General features: G+C 40.9%; 1 protein-coding gene across 1 annotated transcript in view; it reads left to right on the top strand.

Annotated features, from left to right (window-relative positions):
* UNC13B (unc-13 homolog B) overlaps positions 1–25,423 on the top strand; it is a 213,072-nt gene that overhangs the window by 121,674 nt on the left and 65,975 nt on the right. The window contains exons 9-10 of the mRNA XM_044920653.1: positions 2,114–2,428; positions 4,896–4,986. Of these exons, the coding sequence (XP_044776588.1) occupies positions 2,114–2,428; positions 4,896–4,986 (406 nt within the window). The remainder of the gene's footprint in view (positions 1–2,113; positions 2,429–4,895; positions 4,987–25,423) is intronic.

The following is a 25,423-nucleotide window of genomic DNA, read 5'->3' on the forward strand; positions in this document are numbered from 1 at the left end:
TCATAAATGATTTTAAGAAATTGACCATTTATGATGCAGTGACTTAGTGGTAGTCTAATGGTAGCCTGCTTTTTATTTTTCCTATGTCTTTCCTAGCATCTGAGCTTCATGTTAACTAGAGGTTAAGTAACAAGAAATAATGTGTGGGTCTTTTCATCCTCTGCCATCTCTCTGGTGCCAAATGTAATTCATTTATTGGGAGAAGGAATTTACTGCTAACGGAAAGGCTGGGCCCTGGGATTTACTCCCTCTGGTTTGCTCTGCCTTGTGTAAAGTGGAATGGAGAATGGAGGGCAGGAAGAGGCAGCAAGTAGTAGTGTGGCATATATTAATGATAGGCTAGGATGCTTCCTTGGGCCTTCAGCACTTACATCTATACTAGCTGGGAGAGATCTACTGTGCTTTGCCTTTCCAAGTCTTCTAAGATGCTTTCTCCAGTGGCAATGAGGTTATTAAGTAAAATGCAAGATGCAAAGGTTGGGATAATTTATATTCTATATCCTATTCCACATGGATTTGCATAGCTTCTTTCAGTCTTTGCCTTTTTGTACCCTTAAGACTGGTGTCTGGTAAATGCTTTGAGTAAAGTGTCACAGGAGCTTAAGGCTATCATTTGCTGTAGTTCTTTATTCTGGAGCATTGTGCTGGGTCCATATGGAAAAGATCCTGTTATTTCCCCTAAGAAGAAGCACCAAATACAGTACAGCTTAAGAATGCTGCCAGGACCTCTTGCCCAAACCTGTCCAAAGTGGCTGGTTTTAGAGATCGTGTGTATGTGTGTATACACATGTGTTAGGAACTGTTCATAACAGTGACCTGGCACCTGTCCTGCTGCCATGGGACAAAGGATCAGAAATTAGCCTGAAAATACCAGGTAATTGGGAGGAACCATAGAGAAAATATCCCTGGGAAACAATAATGATTTATCTTCATTTAGTCAAGGGTGAACATAAACCCTTTAGTTAAAGGCTTGACTCTGTGGCAAGGATCTTTGACCTTTTGCATGGAGGCTTTCTAGAAAGCAGAATACCGGAAGTGAAAGGGGGGCCCCTGACTTGGGATAGAACTATACCTATGAGCTGGGATAGATCTTACAGACCAACGCCTAGAACCTCTATCTTGAGTAGGACTGACAGCCTTAAATTCAGTATACGGCTCAAGGGAGTAACTTGTGGATACTGCTCTTCTTTCTAATCATGATTCACTCCCACTTTCTCTGCTATGGGTGCTATCTCTCATAGCAGGGGAACAAATTTCCTTTCTGGGTATGGGAATTCAGGTGATTGAGAAAGGGTTGGGCTGGCCTCTCTTCAAGTATAGAAATGCATTATTATGGTCCTGACCCAGAGCCAGGAGTTGGATTTTGTCCACTTATCCCAAACGAGCCATGTCCTGAGAGCAACTCAGTTACAGGTGGGCAAGTTTATCTTTGGGACATTCCCTGTGCTGCCAGGGATATCGTTGTAACATTCATGTTGATGAGACCATTCCCCAGAGGAATTTTTTTGGTAATAGATTTCATCTCCTAATGGTTTCCATTACCTCATTATGTAGATAACTGCGAGATAATTGAAGGAACATTACCAATCTCCTTTGCTCATCCTAAGGAACAGACATTCACGTTTACAATTATAGAGGAAGAAAAGGGGCATCAATTTAGTAAATAATAAAAAAAGGGAGTAGAGTTCATCCATTTTACTTTATGGAAATTAGAAAACTTTAATCACAGCCACTGGACAAGTTTCTTTAGAATCCGGGTAAAGAATATTAGGTGTAGACAAGAGGCTACTTTTATATTTAGTAATTCTTAATAATTAAGGTTAAGCCCCTGCTTACAAAAATCACTTTCAGACAGATATGCTTCAAAGTCTTTCACAGGTTGAGGTTAAGTGCTATTAGAGAATCCAGCATGTTGTATTGTTTTTCCTTTGTGCTTCTGCTGACTAGAAACTAGTTCTTCTAGATTGTGAAGTTTGGTCCTGTCTTCCCAGGAACCTCCTATTTGTTAATTCTTGCCACTGAAAGAATCATTATTTCTGGATTTATCCATTACTTTTGTCCTCGTCCCTAGTTTGCATGTACGTACTCATCTGTCTTCCTCTCATTCTCACAGCCCCACCAGCAGTAGTAGGTATGGCTCCTCCTGTAATGTGAGTCAAGGAAGCTCTCAGTTGAGTGAACTAGACCAGTGTCACGAACAAGATGATGACCGTCGGGAGAGGGACTCCATTAATTCGTGCCACAGCTCTGATAGCTTCTCTAGAGATGGCCATGTGGGTTTTGGAGAACAAGAGAAAGCCTTGGAGGTGACAGGTGAAGAAGAGAAGGGGAGAGCCTGGGAACCCAAGGAGAGGAAAGAAGATGCCACAATCCATCCTCCCCCAGATCTGGTGCTACACAAAGACCACATCCTAGGCCCCCAGGAGAGGTAGGTGATGGCTGCCTTGAGGAGTTCACGTGGTTTCCTCAGTACCTGCCTGTGGTATTTCTGGGTGTAAGTGCTTTTCATTTGTTTCCCTACAGGTGGGTATGGTAGTGATCCAGGATACTGAGGTTTAGCTCTGCGCTGCTTCCTTTGATTTTTGGTATAATTCCCTAAATATTTTGAGGATCTCTGAAGAACACTTGGGTTCTTTGTAGTTAGCTGCAGTGTATCAGGCCGCCTTGAATCTGTAGTTATTGGCCTACTAATTGACCTATTTTTGGTAGCCTCTGAGTCTGGAACTGATCTAAGCCCTACAACTTCATTAAAAGGAGCTGCTTTGGATGAAATAGGCTTCCCAGCCTATTAATGTTTAAAAAAATTTTTTTTAAGATTTTATTTTTATTTATTTATTAGAGAGTGAGCGAGAAAGAAACAGCATGAGAGGGGAGAGGGTCAGAGGGAGAAGCAGGCTCCCTGCTGAGCCAGGAGCCCGATGTGAGACTCGATCCCAGGACTCCGGGATCATGACCTGAGCCAAAGGCAGTCGCTTAATCAACTGAGCTACCAAGGCGCCCCTAATGTTTAAAATTCTTATGTGAGCATTGTTTTGTTTTGTTTTTTCCTGGTGGAGAAAACCAGGACAGAGTGAAGAAAGAATTTGTCTAAAAGCCAGATCAAACTCACCCTTCTGCTTCCCCAGGGTCTAGCAGTGTGTCTGGAATTAATTGGTACCCATAAGAAGAAAAATTTTAAACTTGTCTTTTTAACAGTCTTATAATGAAGCTTAGTACAGTGTTTGAGTGTTATTGATACTGAGCTGAATTGGTCAGTAGATTTGCTCATAGGTTGGGGCAGAGTGCGATTTTTCAGTCTTGGCACTATTGACATTTGGGACCAGATAATTCTTTGTTACGAGGAGCTATTGTGGGCATTGTGGAATGTATGGTGGCATCCCTGGCCTCTGTACTATATGCTTGTAGCAACCATCAGTTGTGACAACCAAAAATGTCTCCAGTTGTTGTCAGATTTCCCATGGAGGGCAAAACTGCCCCCAGTTGAAAACCACTGGGGTAGAGTGATAAGGGCTAGGTGTGACTTGGATTCTCAAATTTCAAGGTCTAAAAATAAAGCCTCCACCAAAAGGTCAGAGCAGTGAGTGCAGTTATAAGTGGTAGAAGTTTGAAGAATTGTTGGTGTATTTACTCCACCACTGAAGATATAAACTTATTTTCTTTTCTCCTTACTTTTTCCTGATCTTTAGTCATTGGTGGTGGTTCATCTAATAGACAAGACATCCAAGAGGTGTGGTTGATGACCCAGTGAAAAATGGCTCTTTGTAGACCTTAGATTTGGCAGATGCTATTGTCTGGGTAGAGTTCTTGGTAGAGCAGCAGAAGGGCCCAGCACGAGTATTTGTCCTTCTCTACTGGCTGTGTCCTTTCAGATCCTAGCTGTGTAAGTGAAGTCCAGTTCTACCTTGGTCAGCAGTGCCCACAATATTTTAAAACAGTTGATCCAGTTGGATGGTGTCAGAGCTTGACCTATATTTCAGATATCTAGATGGTGGATGCTTATTTGCTGCCTTGGCACTAGACCTCATTGGGAGAGAGGAGAAGCATTGTCACCAAGAATTGACCACTATTCCACAGTTAAGAATCTAGAGGATGATTTGTTCTAATACAGCAAAGTGTTTCTGTCCCAAAACTACTTTGTTACATTTATTGTTGTTTCATTGAGGGTGTCCCTAAGGCAGCTCAAGGAACAAGACCATGGTAGGAAAAGGGCTGGGCTTTTTTTCCTTAGCATTTTTGTTGTAGTCTAGGAATTGGTAAGCCTTCCAAAATTCTTAGTGGAGCGGGAAGGGTTTGCAGGAACAAAATTCTGCCCTAAGGATGGATGACATGTAGAACACCCAAGGGAGACTGGTGGTCTTGAGAGGTAAGGCGCAAGGATTAGTCCACATGTCTGGGTAGTTTTTGTGCTAACATTGACTCAGGGCCCTTGCCATTGCTTTTACTAGAATCCTGAAACCTGACTGTCCCAGTGAGCTGGCTCATTGGGTGAGTGAAAAATGGGGAAAGAAGAGTGGGAATGGATAAAAAGGTAAAAGGAGCTGTCATTTTAGAGAGCATTTTTTCCCCACATTGTTTATTTAGGACTATGCTGTTTAGTGGCCTGACTCATGAAACAAGTCTAGGCATGAATACAGACCATTTTACTTAAGATATTTGGCAGTTTTGCCTTGAGCAGTCACCCTATGGCCTGGGCTATTTTTTTTTTTTTTTTTAAAAGATTTTATTTATTTATTTGACAGAGACACAGCGAGAGAGAGGGAACACAAGCAGGGGGAGTGGGAGAGGGAGAAGCAGGCTTCCTGCCGAGCAGGGAGGTGGACGTGGGGCTCGATCCCAGGACCCCGGGACCATGACCTGGGCTATTTTTAAAGAAACATTCTTTTCTTTGTTTCAAGTTTTCCTGAGGAAAATGCTTCTTCGCCATTTACCCAAGCCAGAGCACACTGGATCCGAGCAGTTACCAAGGTCCGACTCCGGCTGCAGGAGGTAGGAAATCTGTTTTTCTAGTACTAGTTGGGACAATTTTTCCTTTGAAATTTGGAGACATATGGTGCTGAAGAAGCAGTCAGTGATTAGTCATCTTATAGTGTGCTTCTGGGAATGCATGACAAGTAAGTTAGAGCCTTAAGGGATGGGAGGTGGTTGTTGGCTTCCTTCTATGCTGATTAATGGAAATCAAATAGACCTAGTGGGTTGAGAGCCTGAAGGTTAAGTTATATGTTATTTTCAGTACCATTGTCACTTTGAGGCCATTTTATTTTAAGCTTAGGACAGGGAACCATTACAAGGCCTTTTAGAGTCAGTTGTCTCCCTTGGCTACCCAGTTCAAGGCCACGGGGCTGGCCTATTACAGAGGGCCTTTGTGATGGAGGATGTTTTTAAATGATGACAAGGGGCTGTCAGTAGTATAATACCTGGCAGATATTAAAAATGCAAGCATGCTCACATGTGTAAAGACACTTGAAAAATAATTTATTTTGAAATACTTTCAGACTTAGGGAAAAGTTGCCAAAATAGCAGTATAAAGAACTCTTAAATCTTTCTTGCCAAGATGCCCCAATAGTTGACATTACCACAGTTGCTTCATCACCCTCCATCTATTATGATTAATCTTTTTCTGAACCATTTAAGAAAAAGTTGAAGAGATGATGTGTTACTCCTAAATAGTCCTATTTGTATTTCCCAAAAAACCAAGGCTACTCTCCTATATAACTACAATGTAACTATCCACAGGAGGAAATCAACAATGGTAACACCATCATCAAAACACCATACAAATTTTGCCAGCTGTCCCAACAATGTCTCTCTTCTTTCCTGGTCCAGGATACAATCCAGGCTGACATGTCGCATTTAGTGGTCATACCTCTTTAGTCTCCTTTAATCAGGAACAGTTCTTCAGTTTTATCTTGGACAGATGGTACAGGCCTTTTATTTTGTAGCATGTTCTTCATTTGGGGTCCATCCAATGTTTCCTCATGCTCAGACTCAGGCCATGCTTTCTTGGCAAGAATTACATAAAAATGATGTTGGGCTCTTTTTAATGAATTGTATCAGAAAGTACATGTGTCAACATGTGCTACCCTTCTTAATATTAATCTCAATCACCTACTTAAGTTTTTATTGGCCAGGTTTCCAACCTGTCAAGACACCTTTTTTTCCTTTTGTAATTGATGTAACTGGTACGTGTTTTGTGTACTCTGAGACTATGCCAATATCTTATTCCTCGTTGCATCTCTACCTATGAGCTAAGCATCCATTGATGACTTCCCTCTGAATCTACCATCAGTAGTGGTGGCTGCCAAATGGTAACTTTCTATTTCCAGTATACTTTCTACATTCATTAGTTGGCATTCTCCTGTAAGGAAGAGATTTCCCTTTTCTCCCATCAATTTATTTATATCACTATGGACTCATGGATACCTAATTTATTATATAATGTATTGCATTTTACAGTTATAATCATTATCATTTATTTTGTTGCTCATATTGTTCTAGCTTTTTTTTTTTTTAAGATTTTATTTATTTATTTGACAGAGAGAGACAGCGCGAGAGAGGGAACACAAGCAGGGGGAATGAGGGAGGGAGAAGCAGGCTTTCCGAGGAGCAGGGAGCCCAATGCACAGCTCGATCCCAGGACCCTTGGGATCATGACCTGAACCTGAGCCGAAGGCAGAAGGCAGACGGCAGACGCTTAACGACTGAGCCACCCAGGTGCCCTGTTCTAGCTTCTTACAAGCACTGCTAATTTGACCCTTCAGAGAGAAGATAATGTTTTAATAATGATTGAAAAGGTAGCTGCTTTGAATACAGATGTTTGAAAATGCTTTCTTTTGTGTGTGTGTGTGTTCTTTTTTTTTTTTTTTTTATCAGAAACAATGTTACCTATAAAAATCCATAACTGCATATTCTAAACTCTTGGAAAGAAACTGTTAACATGTTTATGGAGCCCCTGGGTGTCTCAGTCATTAAGCGTCTGCCTTCGGCTCAGGTCATGATCCCTGGGTCCTGGGATCAAGCCCTGCATCGGGCTCCCTGCTCAGTGGGGAGCCTGCTTCTCCCTCTCACACTCCCCCTGCTTGTGTTCCTGCTCTCGCTATCTCTCTGTCAAATAAATAAATAAAATCTTAAAAAAAAGAAACTATTAACATATTTAAAAATATTTCTAATGAAAATTTTCAGTGAGGTCTGAACTTATTTGTTAAAACTATTTGGGAAGGGCGCCTGGGTGGCTCAGTTGGTTAAGCGACTGCCTTCGGCTCAGGTCATGATCCCAGGGTCCTGGGATCGAGTCCCACATCAGGCTCCCGGCTCAGCAGGGATTCTGCTTCTCCCTCTGACCCTCTCCTCTCTCATGCTGTTTCTCTCTCGCTAGCTCTCTAATAAATAAATAAAATCTTTAAAAAAAAAAAAAATTGGGGAAGATATCAGAGAAAATGAGAATTTAATTAGCCAAATTTCAACAAAATCTTTGAATAATTGCTATGTAGGAACCAATTGCACATCTTTCATTTGACTGATGTATCTGTATCTTTTTGACAGCTTTGAAAACCAAGTATTGAAGTAATTGAAAGTGGAACCAGTCCTTCAAATAATTCTATAACAAAATGTTAAACCAAGATTTAAAAAATAATGACGCATATTGCATCACATTGCTTTCACTAAAAATGTTAATTACTGCTGGTACTTCTAGTGACAGCAAAAAATATTTTTTATCATTAATCTTAAATTGTTTCTTTTATGCTTTTTACATTTTTATAATGTAATGAATGTACTAATACAGTTATACATGTATGTAGGTTTTAGATTTGGAGTCTGTTGATCTAGATTGACATGAGATAAACATTTAAAGTGAACATTTATGGAGTCAGTGTTATAATATGAACTTTTTATTTCTAATTTTTCCCCATAAGTAAGGGTCTCATAATTCTTAACCAACTGAGCCACCCAGGCGCCCAGTAAGGGTCTCATAATTCTTATTATAAAGGAAAGTAAAACAAATAACATTCACTTAAAAGTTCTGAATGAGGGGCGCCTGGGTGGCTCAGTTGGTTAAGCGACTGCCTTCGGCTCAGGTCATGATCCTGGAGTCCCTGGATCGAGTCCCGCATCGGGCTCCCTGCTCGGCGGGGAGCCTGCTTCTCCCTCTCCCGCTCCCCCCTCTTGTGCTCTCTCTCTCTCTCTCTCTCTCTCACTCTCTCTCTCAAATAAATAAATAAAATCTTAAAAAAAAAAAAAAAAAAAAGTTCTGAATGAGAAAAACAAGAATATATTGGAGCAGACACAGTTTGTTATGATTTTCTTCTTTTTAAGAGGCAATTTGGAGTCTCAAAAAGAATAGCTAAAAACAGTTGCTGAAGCTTGGAATCATTTAGGGAAAAGCATGGTTTATTTAAGAGTAACCAAGAACCATTGCTACTTAATTGAATAAGAGAACAACAGTAAATATATTAACACAGGTAATGTAACTAGAAGCTGATTAGATGTGGCCAAGAGGATAAAGATAAGCCAGAGTTTAATGAAGGGTGTCAGATAGAGGTAGAAGTACACTATTTATGCTTAACATGAGATTTGCTTGACTTATTGAGGTTGTGACATTAGGAAGTTAAGTACAGCACCCCAAATTTTTTTTCCTGAGTAATTGGAAGTTCCACCTAGTCACCCTTTAATGCTCTGTCCAATGTAATAATTGTTAGTTTCTTATTGCTCTAGAGTTGCTTTGTGCAAGTGCAAGAAAATATGAATATATATTGTAACCCCCACTTTTTTTTTTTTTTAAACAAAATTGGTACACATACTGAGAACATCTTGTTTTTTCATTTGGAGATCCTTCCATATTAGCTCCAAGATAATTTTTTCTCCATAGCTACAGATATTTTGCTGTATGAAGGTCCTGCAAGTATTATAACTTGTATTCTGTTGATGTTAATTTGCTTCATTTGGTTGTTTCCAGTCATTTGCTATAACAAACCATGTTGTAAATGAGCACATTTTACATACGTCATTTTGCAAGTATATTTGAGGGGATATGTATTTATAAATTCGATAAAAATTGCCACATTGCCCTCCATTTGTCAGTAGCTTAAAACAGTAAAGGTTTATTTTGCTTATGCTGCTTGTCATCCTGCATGTCCAGGAGTTCTGCTTTAAGTTGTCTTCTCTCTGCAGTCCAGACTGGGGGAACAGCCTGCATCGAAGACATTGTCAGTATGATTGGTAGAGGGAAAGAAAAGATATATGAAAGAGAACATAGCTGGGTGCCTGGGTGGCTCAGTCGTTGAGCGTCTGCCTTCGGCTCGGGTCATGATCCCAGGGTTCTGGGATCGAGTCCCGCAACGGGCTCCCTGCTTGGCGGGAAGCCTGCTTCTCGCTCTCCCACTCCCCCTGCTTGTGTTCCTGCTCTCGCTATCTCTCTCTCTGTCAAATAAATAAATAAATAAATAAAATCTTAAAAAAAAAAAAAAACTGAATTCAGTAAGATAAAAGTAAGAGGAATACAATAAAAATAACATTTAAAAAAAAAAAAAAGAAAGAGAACATAGCAAATTGCACTCTGGTTCTTAAAACTTCCACCCAGAAGATATGATATGTCACTTCTGCTCATATTTCCTTGGCTGAAGCAAATCATATAACCATATTTAACCTCAAGTGAACAGTATAGTATACTTTGAAAGAGAAAGAGAAGGATATTTGTGAGCAGCTTTGATGAGTACCCCAAAGGGTATCTGCCTTCCACAGATGCTGTACCAATTTATACTCCTACTAGTAATGTTGTAAGGGTGCTTTTTTTTTTTCTTCCCAAATCCACCAATAGAGTGATTTGTTCAAATTTTTGGATTTTTGCTAGTCTGCTAGGCAATGTTCTCTCAGTAGAATTTAAGTTTGTGTGTCTTAGTACAGTTAAGCATGTTTTCATACAAGTAAAGGCTATTAGTATTTACTGTTTTGTGAACAGTCTATTCATATTCTTTGCCCATTTTTTTCTATTGAACTTTTTATTCCCAGGAGCTTTTATTGTTTTCGGGAAATTAATCCTTGCCTGTGATATTAGTTGCCATATTTTTTTCTCAGTGTATCATTGTGAGAAAGTTTTTTTAACCTTAATGAGCCACATTTTCCTAATCCACAAGATGGGGAGAATAATAGTACCTTTTTTTTTAGGATTGTAAATTATCTAGTAAAACTATGATTTAAAAAAGAGGAAATCAGAAAAAATATATACTTCAGTGACTCCACATTGCCTTCATGATAAAATAAAACTTTCATTATCTAGCTCAGTGTGACTCCCTGTGTGGTCCATGGACCAGCCCAGCCCAGCCCAGGAAGTGTTTGTTTCTACTCTTTGATGAAATAAGTACTGAAATTTAAATAAGTAAGTGAGCATTTAGAGGCAATTTTGGATTGCTGTAATACCATGTGCATGATAATATCCTAGTCTCATTGAACAGGGTTTAGACAAAAAATATCAGTCCATGACATGCTGGACTAAAAAAACCACATCCTCTACAAAAAGAATTGGAAAAGCACTGATACAGACCTTATATGCCTTTCTGGTCTTAGCTCTTTATGCTACTCTATTTAGTCAACACTTCCAACATAAAGGACTATGTGTTTTTCAAAATCTCGGAGACTTTGTACTTGCTGTTTGCCATGCATGGAATACTCTTTCTCTTTCTCCACTTAGCTAAATTTTTATTCACATTTAAAATGCAGTCAAGTGTCAGTTTGGGGGGTTAAGTTTCCAGACTCTGTGCATACTTTTTCTAGATTGGCATTTACTATGATGTAGTGGAGTTACTTGTTTACTGTTTGATCTAACTTTCCTGTGTACTTGTAAGATCCTTGATTGCTGAGGCTATGCTTTTTATTGCTGGTCTTCTAAAGCCTGGTATAGAACCTAGCAGAGTGTTTAGCCAACCTTTTATGGATGCTTACCTAGCCAAAAAAGTCTGTCATTGTTTTCACAGAAGTCTCCACATGCATACTCCAAAGTATACTCCAAAATGTATACTCCAAAGTATACATTTATCTCTTAGTTAATTGTATTTTTAATTTTTTCCAGGGCCTACTAACTATAAAATATTAGCTATTGGCATTAGGTGTGTTTTCTTACATAATTTTTATATACATTAAATGTAAAGTTAATGAATTTAGACCATACTATGTGTGCATTTAAAATTTTTCTCAGATTATTTTTGTGAGCTTTATTCTGGGTTATAAATATTTTTTGAAAACATGATTTCACAATTATTAGATTAATAATATTACATTATGTTGATGTTCCATAACAACTGATATTTCTTTATAATTTATAAATAATGCTATGATGAGCATCATTGTGCATGAATCTTTTATTTTGATTATTTCTTTAACTTAGCTTTCTCAAAGTAGATTCAGATAAATTACTGAGTTAAAGAATATATACCTTTTAAAGGCTTCTGATAAACTTCTGCATGTGTTTTCAGAAAGGTGTTTCCAATTTGTACTTTGAGTATTTGAATGTGCCACATCAACACTGAGTATTATTTTAGAAAATGTTTGCCAACTTGGCAGAAGCATGGTATCTCCTTGTTTTAATTTGCATTTCTTTGATTGTGATTTGAATATTTCCCGTAAATTTATGGGACATTCATACTTCTTCAGCTGATAACTGCATTCCATAGGCTTTGAGGAACTACCATAGGAACCTGGCTACCCTTATGCCATTCCTATAAGCAGCTTGAGGGGAGAGATCATACAGGTCATCTCTGTATCTGGGCTGGCTGAGTACCTAGCCAAATGTACTTAATAAGTATTTGATGACATTGCAGTAATGTTAGTAGTGTGGGTGGAATGGATATGATTCTGTACCTTATTTGGCTTAGCTGCAGAAAAATCTGGGGGAGGAGGTGAGACTTAGCTCTAGAAACAGAGACTGCGGTGGCAGCAGGTGGGTGGGTGTTCCAGGTGGAAGGGACAGTGAAGGAGAAGACATGAAGGTAGGCCGTGAGGAAGCCTTGACAGAAGCTCTTGGGTTGCTAAAGAAAGCTGAAGGAGAGACTTATTTAGTAAGCAGGGATGGAACTGAGCAAACAGATTAGAAGGCCTGTGTTTAACTGGAGCAATCCCATGAGATCCAAGGTTGCAGCTGGTCAGCCTGAGAGATGCATCAGCATTTTCTCAGGGAAGATCATTAGGACGGAATGAATCCACTCTCTCTCACGAAGTTCTGTTCTGTTCTTTTCTCATGCTATTATTGAAGTCCTGAAAAAGGTATTCCCCTTGGGGAAAAATGCTCAAGTGGAGCACCTTTGAGGACCCCATCTCTTAGACTTAGTTGCACCAGGAAAACATTCTTTCTGTAATTTTAAACTACAGGATTTTGCTCTGATCACAGCTGCCTGTCTTTAACTTTTACTACCTCAACTCTTTGCCCTCATTGAGGCCACCAGTTATCCCTTCTTTTTCTCAATCTGTCAGCCCTCTCCCTAACCATCGCTACTCTAACAATTAAAAAACTAAAGAATGTTTTGAATAAGTAATAAGTGTAAAAATAGAAAATTACACAAAACATAAACTTATACATGTATAATGCAGTATTTCCCTCCTACTTCAAACTTCCAGGCTTCTAGTCCCTGTCTCCCCTATCTCTTTGTTACCTGTGTTTTGTGAATCAGTCCACAGATAATCTGCATTTACAAGCATGTGTGTGCACATGCATGCGTGTGTATATTACAAACACTGTCCTTCACCTTTTAAAATTTAATGTCATATCTTGGAGATTTTTCCTTATTAGTCTAAATAGAGCTACTGCATTCTCTTAATAGCTACGTAATATTTCCCCTGGTGGATGTATTATAATTTACATACTCTGTCCTCTCGATGGATTTTTAAATTGTTTCTAATCTTGTGCTACTTACACTGTTGAAATGGAAATCCTGTAGTAAGCCTGAATACTTGAAGACCTCGCTCAAACCACAGCTTTTAGCATCTGTCTTCAAACTTCGTGGTGATCCCTACCCAAGACCAGGCCCTACTACTGCTTCACAAACTAGAGAAAGCTCTCTTAGATGAGGGCTCTAGCTGTTGCTACAACAGGCCCCTTCTGCCCTTTGCAAACTGGAGTTCTTACTGACTCCTGAGACCAGAATCAATACATTCTCTACTGACTAAAACCTGGTTGTTTGCTAACGCCCTTTTTTTAAAAGTAAACTCTACCCTCAATGTGGGGCTTGAACTCATGTCCCTGAGATCAAGAGTTGCATGCTTTACCAACTGAGCCAGCCAGGTGCCCACTAAAGCCCTTTCTAAAGGGGGGAGGGGGGGGTAATGCCTTTTTTATGACCCATTACTGGGTCAAGAATGAGGCTTAGTTTTCTCAGTCTGTCTCTGCCAGTTCCAGGCCATTACTAGATATTTACATAACCTATTCTCATACTCACCTTCCTTGTTGCAGTTAGGTCCCAGCTGTTCCATAACTCCTCATTCAATGAAAACTTTATTACCTACATCACAGTTTTCCTTTTGATCTCAACTGCTGCCACCATCATTATCATCATAACCATACTTATTGGATATTACTATTTTTTTTGAAGATTTTTATCAGAGAGAGAAAGAGCACAAGTAGGGGGGAGTGGCAGGCAGAGGGAGAAGCGGGCTTCCCACAGAGCAAGGAGCCCAACGCAGGACTCGATCCCAGGACCCTGAGATCATGACCTGAGCTGAAGGCAGACATTTAACTGACTGAGCCACCCAGGCACCCTGTCTTTTTATTGTTGAGTTGTAAGATTTCTTAATATATTCTGGATTGAAGTCCCTTATCAAATGTATGATTTGCAAATATCTCCCAGTCCTGTTCCTTTTAAACTTCTTTGAACCTTTCTTGGATTTCCCACATTCTGCCTTAATTGTTCCCTAACCTGCAACCTTTCTTTCTCCTCTTTGTCTTGCCTGTCTATGGAGAAATTGGCAACATCACGTGTGCCTCTGAAATAATAAGCTGTTTTTTACAGGGTTTTGAAGTAGCTTGCCCAGTTGGTAAGTAACAAAAGCATGCTCTTGAGCTGCCAGTTTTTCCTACAGCCTATGTCTATCCCTCCTCTTCTGTTCCTCTGATACACAAATCTCGCTCAGTCGTTGGAATTCATGTGCATTGGTAAAAACTAAAATCTTAGGTAGAATGAAGTTCCAAAGATGAAGCTGAGTGGGTGATAATAGTGGTATCCTTAAGAAATTAAAATTTAGGGGCGCCTTGGTGGCTCAGCTGGTTGTGTCTGCCTTCAGCTTAGGTCGTGATCTCAGGGTCCTGGGATCGAGCCCTGCATCAGGCTCCCTGCTCAGCAGGGAGTCTGCTTCTCCCTGTCACTGTCCCTCTGTGCTCTCTCTCTCTCTCTGTCTCAAATAAATAAAATCTTAAAAAAAAAAAAATTAAAATTTATTCTTTTACACATGAACACAGGCCCTCTACCTTTCCCACCCCATCTTCACTGAACAGAGCACTAGTACCCAGAAGGGACACACATGGTTCTCCTGCCCATGTTCTGTTAGGAAGCAGACCAGAACAGAGAAGGAAGCTGAGACTGGCCTAATTCTCTTTCTCTAAAGCGACCAGCCAGTATGTTTCTTCTATTCCATTCCAAAGTCTCCCTACAAAGGAAAGGAAAACACCAGGGTACCTGGCTTCTGAATCTGGATTGTCTCCTTTTTTCTTCTGCTTTTTATATTCATAATACTCCCAAAACCCTGATTTCACCTTTTCTTACTGTTATGGGCTGAATTGTGCACCCCCCCCCCGTATGTTGAAATCTTAGTATCCAGTATCTCAGAATGTGATTGTATTTGGACAGAGGGCCTTTAAAGAGGTAATTATGGTAAATTGAAGTCATATGGATGGTCTCATGTCCAGTCTGAATTGTGTTCTTATAAAAAGAGATTAGGACGCAGATGGAAGAGCTTGTGAAGACAGAGCAGATGGCCATCTGAGGCGAAGGAGAGAGGCTGCAGAAGAAACTAACCTTGCTGACACCTTGATCTTGGGACTGCTAGCCTGCAGTATTGTAAGGAAATAAATTTCTGTTGCTTAAACCACCCAGTCTGTAATGTTATGTTATGGCAGCCCTAGCAAACTAATACACCTTCAAGGCAGAAGGGGAAAGAAGATGATAGAAGAAGCTTCTGTGTCTGTCACCTGTGAGTCTCTGTTTCCTGAGGTCTAGTTGGTGGGAAATGTGGTCGCCAGGCTGGTATATGGAGACCCCATTCACAATATACAATGTTTTTTGTATCTGTTTACAATTATCCCTCTTATTACTAAAATGTGGGGCTAAACTGGAGATAGAATTGGGTCCTTGCAGTAGGTCAATCTTAAAATCTGAGAGAACTTGAACAAATCACTATTTTCTTTCTTTTTTTTTTTAAGATTTTATTTATTTATTTGAGAGAGAGAATGAGAGAGAGAGAGCACATGAGAGGGGGGAGGGTCAGAGGGAGAAGCAGACCCCCTGCTGAGCAAGGAGCCCGATATGGGACTCGATCCCGGGACTCCAGGATCATGACCTGAGCCGAAGGCAGTCGCTTAACCAACTGAGCCACCCAGGAGCCCACAAATCACTATTTTCTATTTCTCAGTCTCCTCAACTGTAAAATTAAGGATAACTGTCCTCTCTTACAGAATTCTAGTGAGATCATAGAAAAATGCATTTTTTTTTTTAAAGATTTTATGTATTTATTTGACAGAGACACAGTGAGAAAGGGAACACAAGCAGGGGGAGTGGGAGAGGGAGAAGCAGACTCCCCGCGGAGCAGGGAGCCCGACGTGGGGCTCAATCCCAGGACCCTGGGATCATGACCTGAGCCGAAGGCAGACACTTAACGACTGAGCCATCCAAGCGCCCCGAAAGATGCATTTTTTAAGTGTAAAGCTCTAGAAATAATTGCTTGAGAGTTACCAATAGGCCTCTTACTACGAGCATTGTTGGTTTTCAGGGCTCACACATAACCTTCCTAGCCTAGGACTAAGTGACCTGCCAGAGTTGTTGCTGCCCACAGCTGGAGCCTTTGCTACCAAGTGGGAACACAGTGAAACTGCTTCTGATGGCTAAAGCAGCAAGGAGCCAGTGCCATAGGATTTCAGGTTTTTGTAGGGATCTAGACTCCTTGGTAGCACGGGGTTCCTGGGATAACTATAAGGGTCACTCAGAGGAGGCTATCTATCTAGTATACTGGTGCTTCTCTGGGGCCAGGGAGGAAGAAGTCAGTGGAATGCCTTACCCTGAGGAGTCTAGGGGAGGTGGACAAAGGCTGCCAAGGGCACTGGTGGGAACATTTTCTAAGAGCTGCTTTTGGGTGCTTATCAGGAGAAATGCTTAACATTTCTAAGGGGGTTTTTTTCCCCTGAAGTGTTCTGGACGTGTTTATGGCCTGGATCTGAATGTTTATCAGTGGTTGGTCTTCTATAAATCTTAAATCTGGTTCTAGGCTGTGACTGAACCTTGTGAATTGTAAGATGTCACATCTGTGCCTGAGATTGGGGCAGCTTTTTTGAAGGGGTAGAGTTTGGCTCTGGTTTCTGAGGTGCATATCAAAACAACTCTGAGGAATGCCATGATACCATTGACTTGCCTAGAGTCAGAGGAGGGTATCAGATACTGGTAGCAGGCTTAGCTCCAGCTGACAGTATTTTCTGGGCATAGTATCAGTAAAGAGGTAAAGAGTAAAGAGGGGTACTCTTATATAACTAGTCTGATTGACCTCTGTATAAAATTAAAAATTACTTGTTTCCAGATAACAAAGCAGCCCTTCTTGCTTTCTGTTACTTTCTCTGACTTGTGATGCTTGTTTGATCATCTAACCAATGGGAACATTTGATGATATTCGCTGGGAAGGAACTCTTCCTCTGTGAGAGAAAATCGTGTTGCTCAAGTTATGCAAAAGGAAACAACTGATAAAATTATTCCATTTTAAATCAAGCCAACCAATAAGTGGGTACCACTGGCTGTGTTGGGGCTATTTTAAGACATTTTCTTATCATTTAGGAGTTTATAGGTCAGAGGGGAGATAGAAATAATTAAAATATTTTCATTTTTCCCCAGATACTTTCCTCAGGTCTTTATTGTCATTTTTCTCTGCAGCATTCCAGTGTATGTTTTGAAACTTCCTATTTGTAACTTCCGATTTTTGTGACTTCCATTATTCTAGATTTTCCCATTCTCTTCCTTCCTTTTTTACCTTGCTTATCTCCTTCCCTGCCCGTCTCTCTCTTTTTTTAAAGATTTTTTATTTATTTGACAGAGAGAGACACAGCGAGAGAGGGAACACAAGCAGGGGGAGTGGGAGAGGGAGAAGCAGGCTCCCCACCGAGCAGGGAGCCCGATGCAGGGCTCGATCCCAGGACTTGGGATCATGACCTGAGCCAAAGGCAGACACTTAACGACTGAGCCACCCAGGCGCCCCTGCCCGTCTCTTTCTACAGTTTTCCCCTTGGGCTTTTTTTTTTTTTCCATCTCAAATCTGTCTCTGCTTAGCCTCTAATCCAGAGTCCTTAATTGAGCAACTACTATATGGCTACTACTGTGCTTCATCCTGGCTTTTGTGCTAGGCATCCAGTTGACTTCCAGCTAGCCTTTCTAAGCAAATAATTCCCAAATCTATACTTCTAACCCTCCTTTTCCCCTTAGGTTCCACCCTTCATGTCTAGTTATTTACTATTTATTTTCACCACAATTTTCCAATGTTTGAAACTTCCCTCCTGGGCCTCTTCTGTTCTTTGTTCTCTGTATTGAAATCACCATCATTCTGCTAAACCCACTCAAAATCATGGTGTCATTCTTCCTTCTCTCTTGCCTCCCACATTGGATCATTTGCCAGACCTTGCTCTTTTTCTCTCCATGATTCCTTTTATAAGTCTCTTCTCTGTTCCCTTTTGCGTTCAGGTCCTCTCTACTGCTTAGTCTATAGTGTTAGCCTTCCAAAGGTTGCCTTGCTTTTATTTATTTGTCTTGGACTACATTGTGTATAACACTGCCAGCATTGTCTTCCTGAAACAGAGCACTAGTCATGGCTACCACTTAAGCTCAGAGCTCAAATTAGATGTCACGTCCTTTGAAGCCTTCCTCAAAGTCCCCAGGTAGGTAGATACTAATTTTTCTATTTTTCTGTAGTATTTCATATACAGTCAGTTTTGGTGTTTATCATATTATCCTGGAAATATGTGAGCATTTTACCCCAAGATTATGTATTTCTTAATATATACTGTATGATTCCTTTTATTATTAAGTTCAGAAACAGGTCAAAGTAATCTGTGGTGTCAGATTGTAGAATAGTGATTACCTCTGCAGGGGGTGGGAGCTGTGTCTCTTAAGATAAATATTAGTCACTCACTCTAATCTTTAGAGTTGCTGAAGGCTGCCCTCTCACTCCAGGCCCAAAGAATAGGTGCTTTAATTGAGCTGTGATGCTGGAGGCAGGAGCTCTACCAGTTGGAATAAACTGGGGGCATGAAAAAGCAGGTTGAGAAAACTGCTTTGGGCCTTTGATATTATATGTATATTCTCCTCTTGCACTGGGTGAAATTCAGATGTTTAGTCAAGGATGTGACCCAGGAGCCAAGGGGTCAAGTTGCAAACTGCGCGACCTGTATTTTGAATTGGTCTTTAAAGACGTCTTTGTAGCTCAGCCTGGCTTATCAAGGTAGGAGGTATGTGGGAGTCTGAGTCTGAAGTCTTAGGAATTAAGAGTGGATATTTACCTCGAGTATCTTCCCTGCTTAATATACCTTGGGGGCCTAGTACGCATAGGTAGAAAACAGAGTTCAAAGATTTAGAGATCCTATTCCTGGCCACTTATTTTCTTGTTGCTTCTGCTTTCTACTTGCATTTTCCATGTCCATATATGTGTTTTAACTCCTTTGCTAGATTGCACTTGAGGTCAGGAACTGATTATAGTTCCTAGTATAGCTCTGATACTTAAAAGACAGTAAAGTTTTGCTTAAAACTATGAGATGATGTTATAAGACAATATAAGTAATTGGTTGCAAAAGAAATGATTAATACTTGTAACAGAAAATCGAGGGAGCAAACCCTTTGAGTTAGGGTGGTCAGAAAAGTCAGAGGAGGGGCACCTGGGTAGCTCAGTTGGTTGAGGGTCTGCCTTCGGGATCCTGGAATCAAGCCCCAAGTCGAGCTCCCTGCCCAGCTGGGAGTCTTTTTCTCCCTCTCCCTCTGCCCCCATTCGTGCTCTCTTGCTCACTCACTCCCTCTCTCAAATAAATAAAATCTTAAAAAAGTCAGAGAAATTCCCAGAGGGTACTAAGTCAGGAATTGTTATTAAGTATCATTAAGTATCAGGAAATGCCCAAGAAATAAAGTAATGTGAGCTTAGAAAGATGGAAATCAAGGGGTAACTTGCTTTCTGTGTTTATAAACATATGTTATAAGGAGATCCATGGCTCCGTATAAGTAACATTCTTTCTGTAAACAATGCGGTGAGATTTATCACCATTCCAAAACAGGCACATTCTGAAGTACAGTCATGGTGTATAAAATAAGACTTCTTGAAGCAAAAGGGAGGAGGTAAATTGTAACAAATAACTTTCCCTTATTCCTTAGGCTTCTTCTTCCCTTTGCTGGTTGTCATCTTCAAGCATGCTAGGGAAATGTGTTTATTTGGTCCACACCTGAGGACATTCAAACATAAATAGACAATGATGACAAGTTAGGGAGGGCATTCTAGGTGCCCTTGGAGCATCCTGGAGCATTTCTTGTGACAGGTGAGATAAAAACTGTTGATTGGTTTCTCCCTAAAACACTCTTCCTTCTTGGCTTTTGTGATATCTTTCCCTTCAAGTGCTTTTCTTATATCTGACAGCTCCATCTTTGTTTCCTATACAGCATTTTTCCTTATCTGCTTGCCCCTTAAAACTTGGTGATTCCTAGGGCTCTGTTTTCCACCTCTTTCTCTATACCCTAGATAATTTCACCCATGGCTTTACCCGTAAACTGATGAATCCCAGATTGCTATCTCTACCTCAGTCTTCTTTCGTGATTCCATACTCATATATCCAACTGCCTATGGATCTTGTTTCCAGAATTTTCACAGGCACCACATGCAGTATGTTCAAACTGTACTCATTGTCTTTTCTTTCTCCTCCACCTCATCTCCTGTATATCCTTTCAGTAAATGGCACTACCAGTCACCCAAGCACAAAATCTAATACTCCTCTCCCTTGAAATATATAGTATAGATATAATAATGCCCATGCCATAACATTTACCGTTAGGTTATGACCTACTTAACGGCAAGGATCATATCTTTTCATCATGCCTGGTACAACACCTAAGTACTTAATAAGTATTCATTTATTACTTATTTAAAAAAATTTTTGGTAGAAATGTATTAGTAATTCTCAGATATACTGTATTCGTTTGTTGGGGCTGTCATAACAAAGTACCACAGACTGGGTGGCTTAAGCAGCAGAAGTATATTGTCTTATAATTCTAGATGCTAGAAGTCCGAGATCAAGGTGTCAGCAGGGTTAATTCCTTCTAAGGGCTATAAAAGGTAGGTATTCCTCTAACAAATTGTCAAAAATGGATTGGGAGTAGGGAGGTAGGGTTGCAGGAGGGTATACTAGGGAGGATGAATATTTTGCTGTAACTCAAGTGAGAAATAATGAAACCTAGATTAAGGGTTGTAGAGAAGGGGACAGATTTTATAGATAGGAAGGTACAATAGCTTGGACTTGGTGACATGTGATAGGCGGACAAAGGGTTTTGCAGGGGATTCTGTCACTGGATGGAGAATTAGAATATAGAGGCTTGAAAGGTCTTGTGTCTGAGTAGAGTCATCTCCCTGTGTGATTGGTATGGGTGAGCTGGTAGTGTAGGACTCTCGTGCCACCACCACCAACAGGCTTTCCCTTGGTATTCCTTGCTTTGCAGGCTAAGTCTAGCTCTCTCTCTTGACTCACCTAGTTGAGTACTTCCCTTTCTCCCCACCATGCTTCCATATTACTTGTCAGAGATCATTAAGAGATTTGTTCCAAGTCTTCTCTTCCCCTTTGAACGTTAGCTACCTTTTCATAATTCAGTGCTTCATACCAGATATTTTTGAATATATGGAGAATCCTATAGGAAAACCCCTCCTCTTTGAGGTCCCTTCATTGATTCCCAAGACACTTGGGATTCATGTGTTAGCTAAAAACATATTTTGAAAAACTTATGGAAGCAAGGTCCTATACCAAGAGAATTCTCCAGGTTTGGATTTACCCTAAGGTATGTATCAGAACAAGCACAAAGAACTGAAGGAGATACTTGATCAATATTAAGCCAGTTAGAATATAGTCACCTTATAGTACAAAGGGTTCATTTCCCCATGAAATTTCAAATTTTAGATTCCTATTAGAGAACCCTCTGATATGGCCCCTTGGCTTCCTTGGGGTATAGAGAATGAGGCAGGGCCAGTGTACTTTATGGATTGGACTGGGACATATATAAGTAGATACTAGTTCAGGACCAGCCTTAGTTCTAAATCTGGGAGCTGTGACTTTTGAGCAGGTTTATGTGAGAGGGCAGTAGACATGTAGACTACTTTATGAGTTTTTAATGATTTTGTCCTGGAATGGAAATGGGGCCACAGCCTTTGGAGGTACAGGCTAAAAACCTAACTGTTTAGCCTGGTAGTCCCGAGGAGTTTATCCCTCTTTAAGTTTTTGCTAATCAGGGATGGTGCTTGACCTGATTGTAGGACTGAAATTGTCAGCAGTTTGTGGCTCCTTAGGCCTGCCTTGCAGCTTGTCAGGCCTGATTTAGTCTGTGTAGCAGCTATGTCCCAGTACATCAGTAAAGTCAGCACATCTCTGCCAGGCTCATCACTTCCCTAGAGTGGCATGTTCCTGAGGGAAGAAGGAGAATCACCTCCCATTGCCCATCATTCTCTGCTGCATGCAGTTTCTGAGTAGTTTATGGAGGGCATAATTCTAGGGGGAAAAAAGAATTTTCTCAGCCACCAGAACAAACTATATTCCTCATGAAACAGATCCTACTTATGTGACCCGTGTCAGCCTCTCATGTTGCTTCTGGCTTTACTTAGTGGTAGAGAAGAAAAAGAGTCACAGACTTATTCTGATGTAAGTCAGACTTTGGCTCCACCTATCCTTTACGTCCTTGTATGTGATTGTCAACATTGAGAGATGAGGTAGGCACCTGCTGGTCCTGACTCCATCATTTTCTGGCAATGACACCTGAAAAGGCAGGCCAGGTTTGGAGCAGGCCCATTCTTTGCTTTTGGGCCAGTCATATCTGGCCTGAGGGAGACTTAGATGGTTTGTATAAAAGGGGAGAATTGTGGTTGGTGAGCCCCTCCTCCAACTATCCCTGTAACTCCACTCAGATACTTTAACCGAGGATGAATTTTGTGTGCCAGGTGGTCTTCTGACTAACCCACCCATTCAGTTCCCCTTTAGAGCTCCTGCAGTTCTAAACCTTCCCACAACTCTGCGTGAGTGTCAGTGTCTTATGTTGAATTTCCATCTTGACTCATCTATCTCTAGGCGAAGATCCCTGCAAAGATTTAAATTGGGAACCAGACCTTGAGAATGTCTGTTCAGAGCATTTCACAGCTTCTGGATAAATGCCTTTTCCTTCTTAACCCAATCTGTTTTTCCAATTCTGCCCAGCTAGCTCTTGAAAAGCCCTGCTTTGAGGAAGCTTCCCAACTGAGGTGGGTGCTTGTGCTATATCCTACCTCTAAAAAGCACCAAACATCCTTTTAGCCTGCCCAGGATTCCCAAGAGCCGAATGCACTCTGACAAGGAGGCTGCATTGTTATTCATACGGCTCAGGAAACAGAAATTATGTGTCTATCCCAAAAGGCTAGTCCACAGAAGAGGTCTAACTGTCCTTTGGTCATATGATGTCTGGCAGTCCATGGGCCCTGTTGAATGGTAGAAGGAGCCTGCTTTATTAATTTTAATTTTAATTAATTTATTTATTTTTTACCAGAGCTTGTACTGACAGCTATTTATCACTTTCCCACTTACTCTCTGTGCTTTTGCTGAAACATGGGAAGGTGTAAAGATACAAAGGTAATTTATGGTCAAAGCTATATGAACTTTTGTGAAGTTTGAGGACCATAACTAGAGATTGCAGATTTGTTGTGCCTCATGTTGTAAACGCGTCTTCTCCTGTTTGAGCCTTTATTTTTCTGGAAAACCCAAGTTGATTAGAAGATGGGCTGAATGTGTTTGAGTAGGCAAATGGATAAGACAGGGTCACATTAACCTCAGGTATAACATCTAAAGCCTCAGCCAGGTCCTGGAGCCACTGGTGGATGAGGCAGGAAGAAGTAGGTTTTTTAGTCAGTGTCCTAGCTCTGAAGATCATTCTACTTCTCAGAATAGGAAGCCCAGACCCAAACCTGATAATGACAGCCACTTCTCTGGGCTCTTTATGAGTGGGAGGGAATTCTGATTTAATCAGTCTTCCCTGTATTTCTTGTTTTAAACCCTTTACCTCTTTCTTCTGGCTGAAATATGGGAAGCTCCTTAGTAAATTGGCTCTGACTTCCACTGAAATTTGACACTTTTCAAGTGATTTTTTTTTCTGTATTTAGATGTGGTTATAGTTGCGCTGTCAGTCTTTATCTCTTCTGTCATCCAGCCAGCTCCCGACTGGGTTAGGAGATATTTGCTCTGCTGTTAGTGTTGGCTGCATAATGAGGTGGATGGTTAAGAAATGGGTTGTTTAACGTCTCTTGGAATCTAAATTTTCTTCCTGGGTTGAGGGGGAAGCAATGTTATTGGAAAAAAGGCAGTAGGGAGGCAAATGTTGGCTCTGGAATCAACACTTTCTCCTCAGGATCTTGGATAAGCCAAGGAAATCATTCTTCATTTAAAAGCTTATTTTATCTACCATATAGGGCTGCCTGTTCTGCAGTGACAGTTTCTAGGGTGGCCCCCCTAGACTGACTTCCTGATTCCTGGCTAACAAGGGCATGTTTTATTGTGGATTGTCATGAAGAATGTTGCAGGGCAGCAGAAGTAGCAAGGTTTGAGAGCCTGGCTTGGACATACTGGATGAATGAAACTTGTCCACCTTCCTTTGACCTAAAGAAGAGAAGGGCCTTCTCACATTTAATCAGGTTCTAAGGAGGTAGAATCGCAATGGCTTCACTGGATTGTTACTGGTTAATTGGAGCCCTATACTGAGAAGAATTCTGATGTTCTTTGGACTCAAACAGTGTTTTTCCTGTCCTGTGGGTGCAGAGTGGAAAGGGGTATTGTATATTTGATGTATTTGGCATTTTATGCTCCATGGCTTCAAGGGTTCCTGGCTTATGTTTGGTATTATGTTGCAATGCACAACTTGAGTGCTCTTTGAAGATAAGGACATTCAATTTTCTGATGAGTTCTAAGTAGAATTGTTGAGTTATTAGGAATTAGGACCATGTGAGAGCCACCATGGAGATGGGGCTGCCATTGGCAAAGAGGGACTGCAAAATTTGGGATCATGAAACCAGGGCCTTGCATCTTTTTTTTTCTTTATAATTTTTTTTTTATTATGTTAGTCACCATACAGTACATCATTAGTTTTTGATGTAGTGTTCCATGATTCATTGTTTGTGGATAACACCCAGTGCTCCATGCAATACGTGCCCTCCTTAATACCCATCACCAGGCTCAGTAGCTCTTGGTCAATGTGATTTCACTTTAGTCTATTTAGTTCCTAATTCTGGATCCCAAAACAATCTCTGGTCCAGACTTCTGCAGTAGAGGGTCTACCTCAGCCCACCCAGCTTCCCCTACTTCTCCCTAATCATAGCCTTGGCATAGCCTAAGGGAGTTCTTGTTTTCCAATTGGTTCTTTTGCTGTGGCTGTTCAGGAAGAACTGGACTAGGTATCTACTCTGAGAGCATAGTGCTATTTGATGTTAACTGAACTTGGGTACTTCACCTGTTTTCCAGCTTTGCCAAATGGAGAAAACAGATTATATATAGCAAAAAACAAAAACCACCCCCCCAAAACAACCAACTAAACAAAAAAACCTATTTTGTTTCAGTAGAAGGCAAGACTCCTTTTGTATTGTGCTCTGGCAATTTCTTTCTGTGTTCTATCTTCTCTCTCAGACTGGGAGCTCCTCAAAGTATAGGTCTTTGGTCTTACGTCCCTTTATATCCTATAGCCCAGACATGAGAGAGGTAGATAGGCAGGGGAGAAGAAAGGAGAGGGGAGAATGAGAGGAAGAAATGGGGGAAGGGAGAGAGTAAGATCTATATTTAGCGGGAGGGAGAGACACTCACCAAGGGTGTGTGAGTGAGCTTGCTGGCGAGGTTTGTGTGTGCGTGAGTGTTCTGGGAAAGGGGGTGTGTGCGCCAGGAACGTGTGAGGAGGGCTGGTGCCCTATGGGAGGTTGCAGGCAGGAAGCAGCTGGAGAGGAGGAGGAGCAGCAGCAG

The sequence above is a fragment of the Neomonachus schauinslandi genome, chromosome 13 (genome assembly GCF_002201575.2).
Source record: "Neomonachus schauinslandi chromosome 13, ASM220157v2, whole genome shotgun sequence".
NCBI classification, from domain to species: domain Eukaryota; kingdom Metazoa; phylum Chordata; class Mammalia; order Carnivora; family Phocidae; genus Neomonachus; species Neomonachus schauinslandi.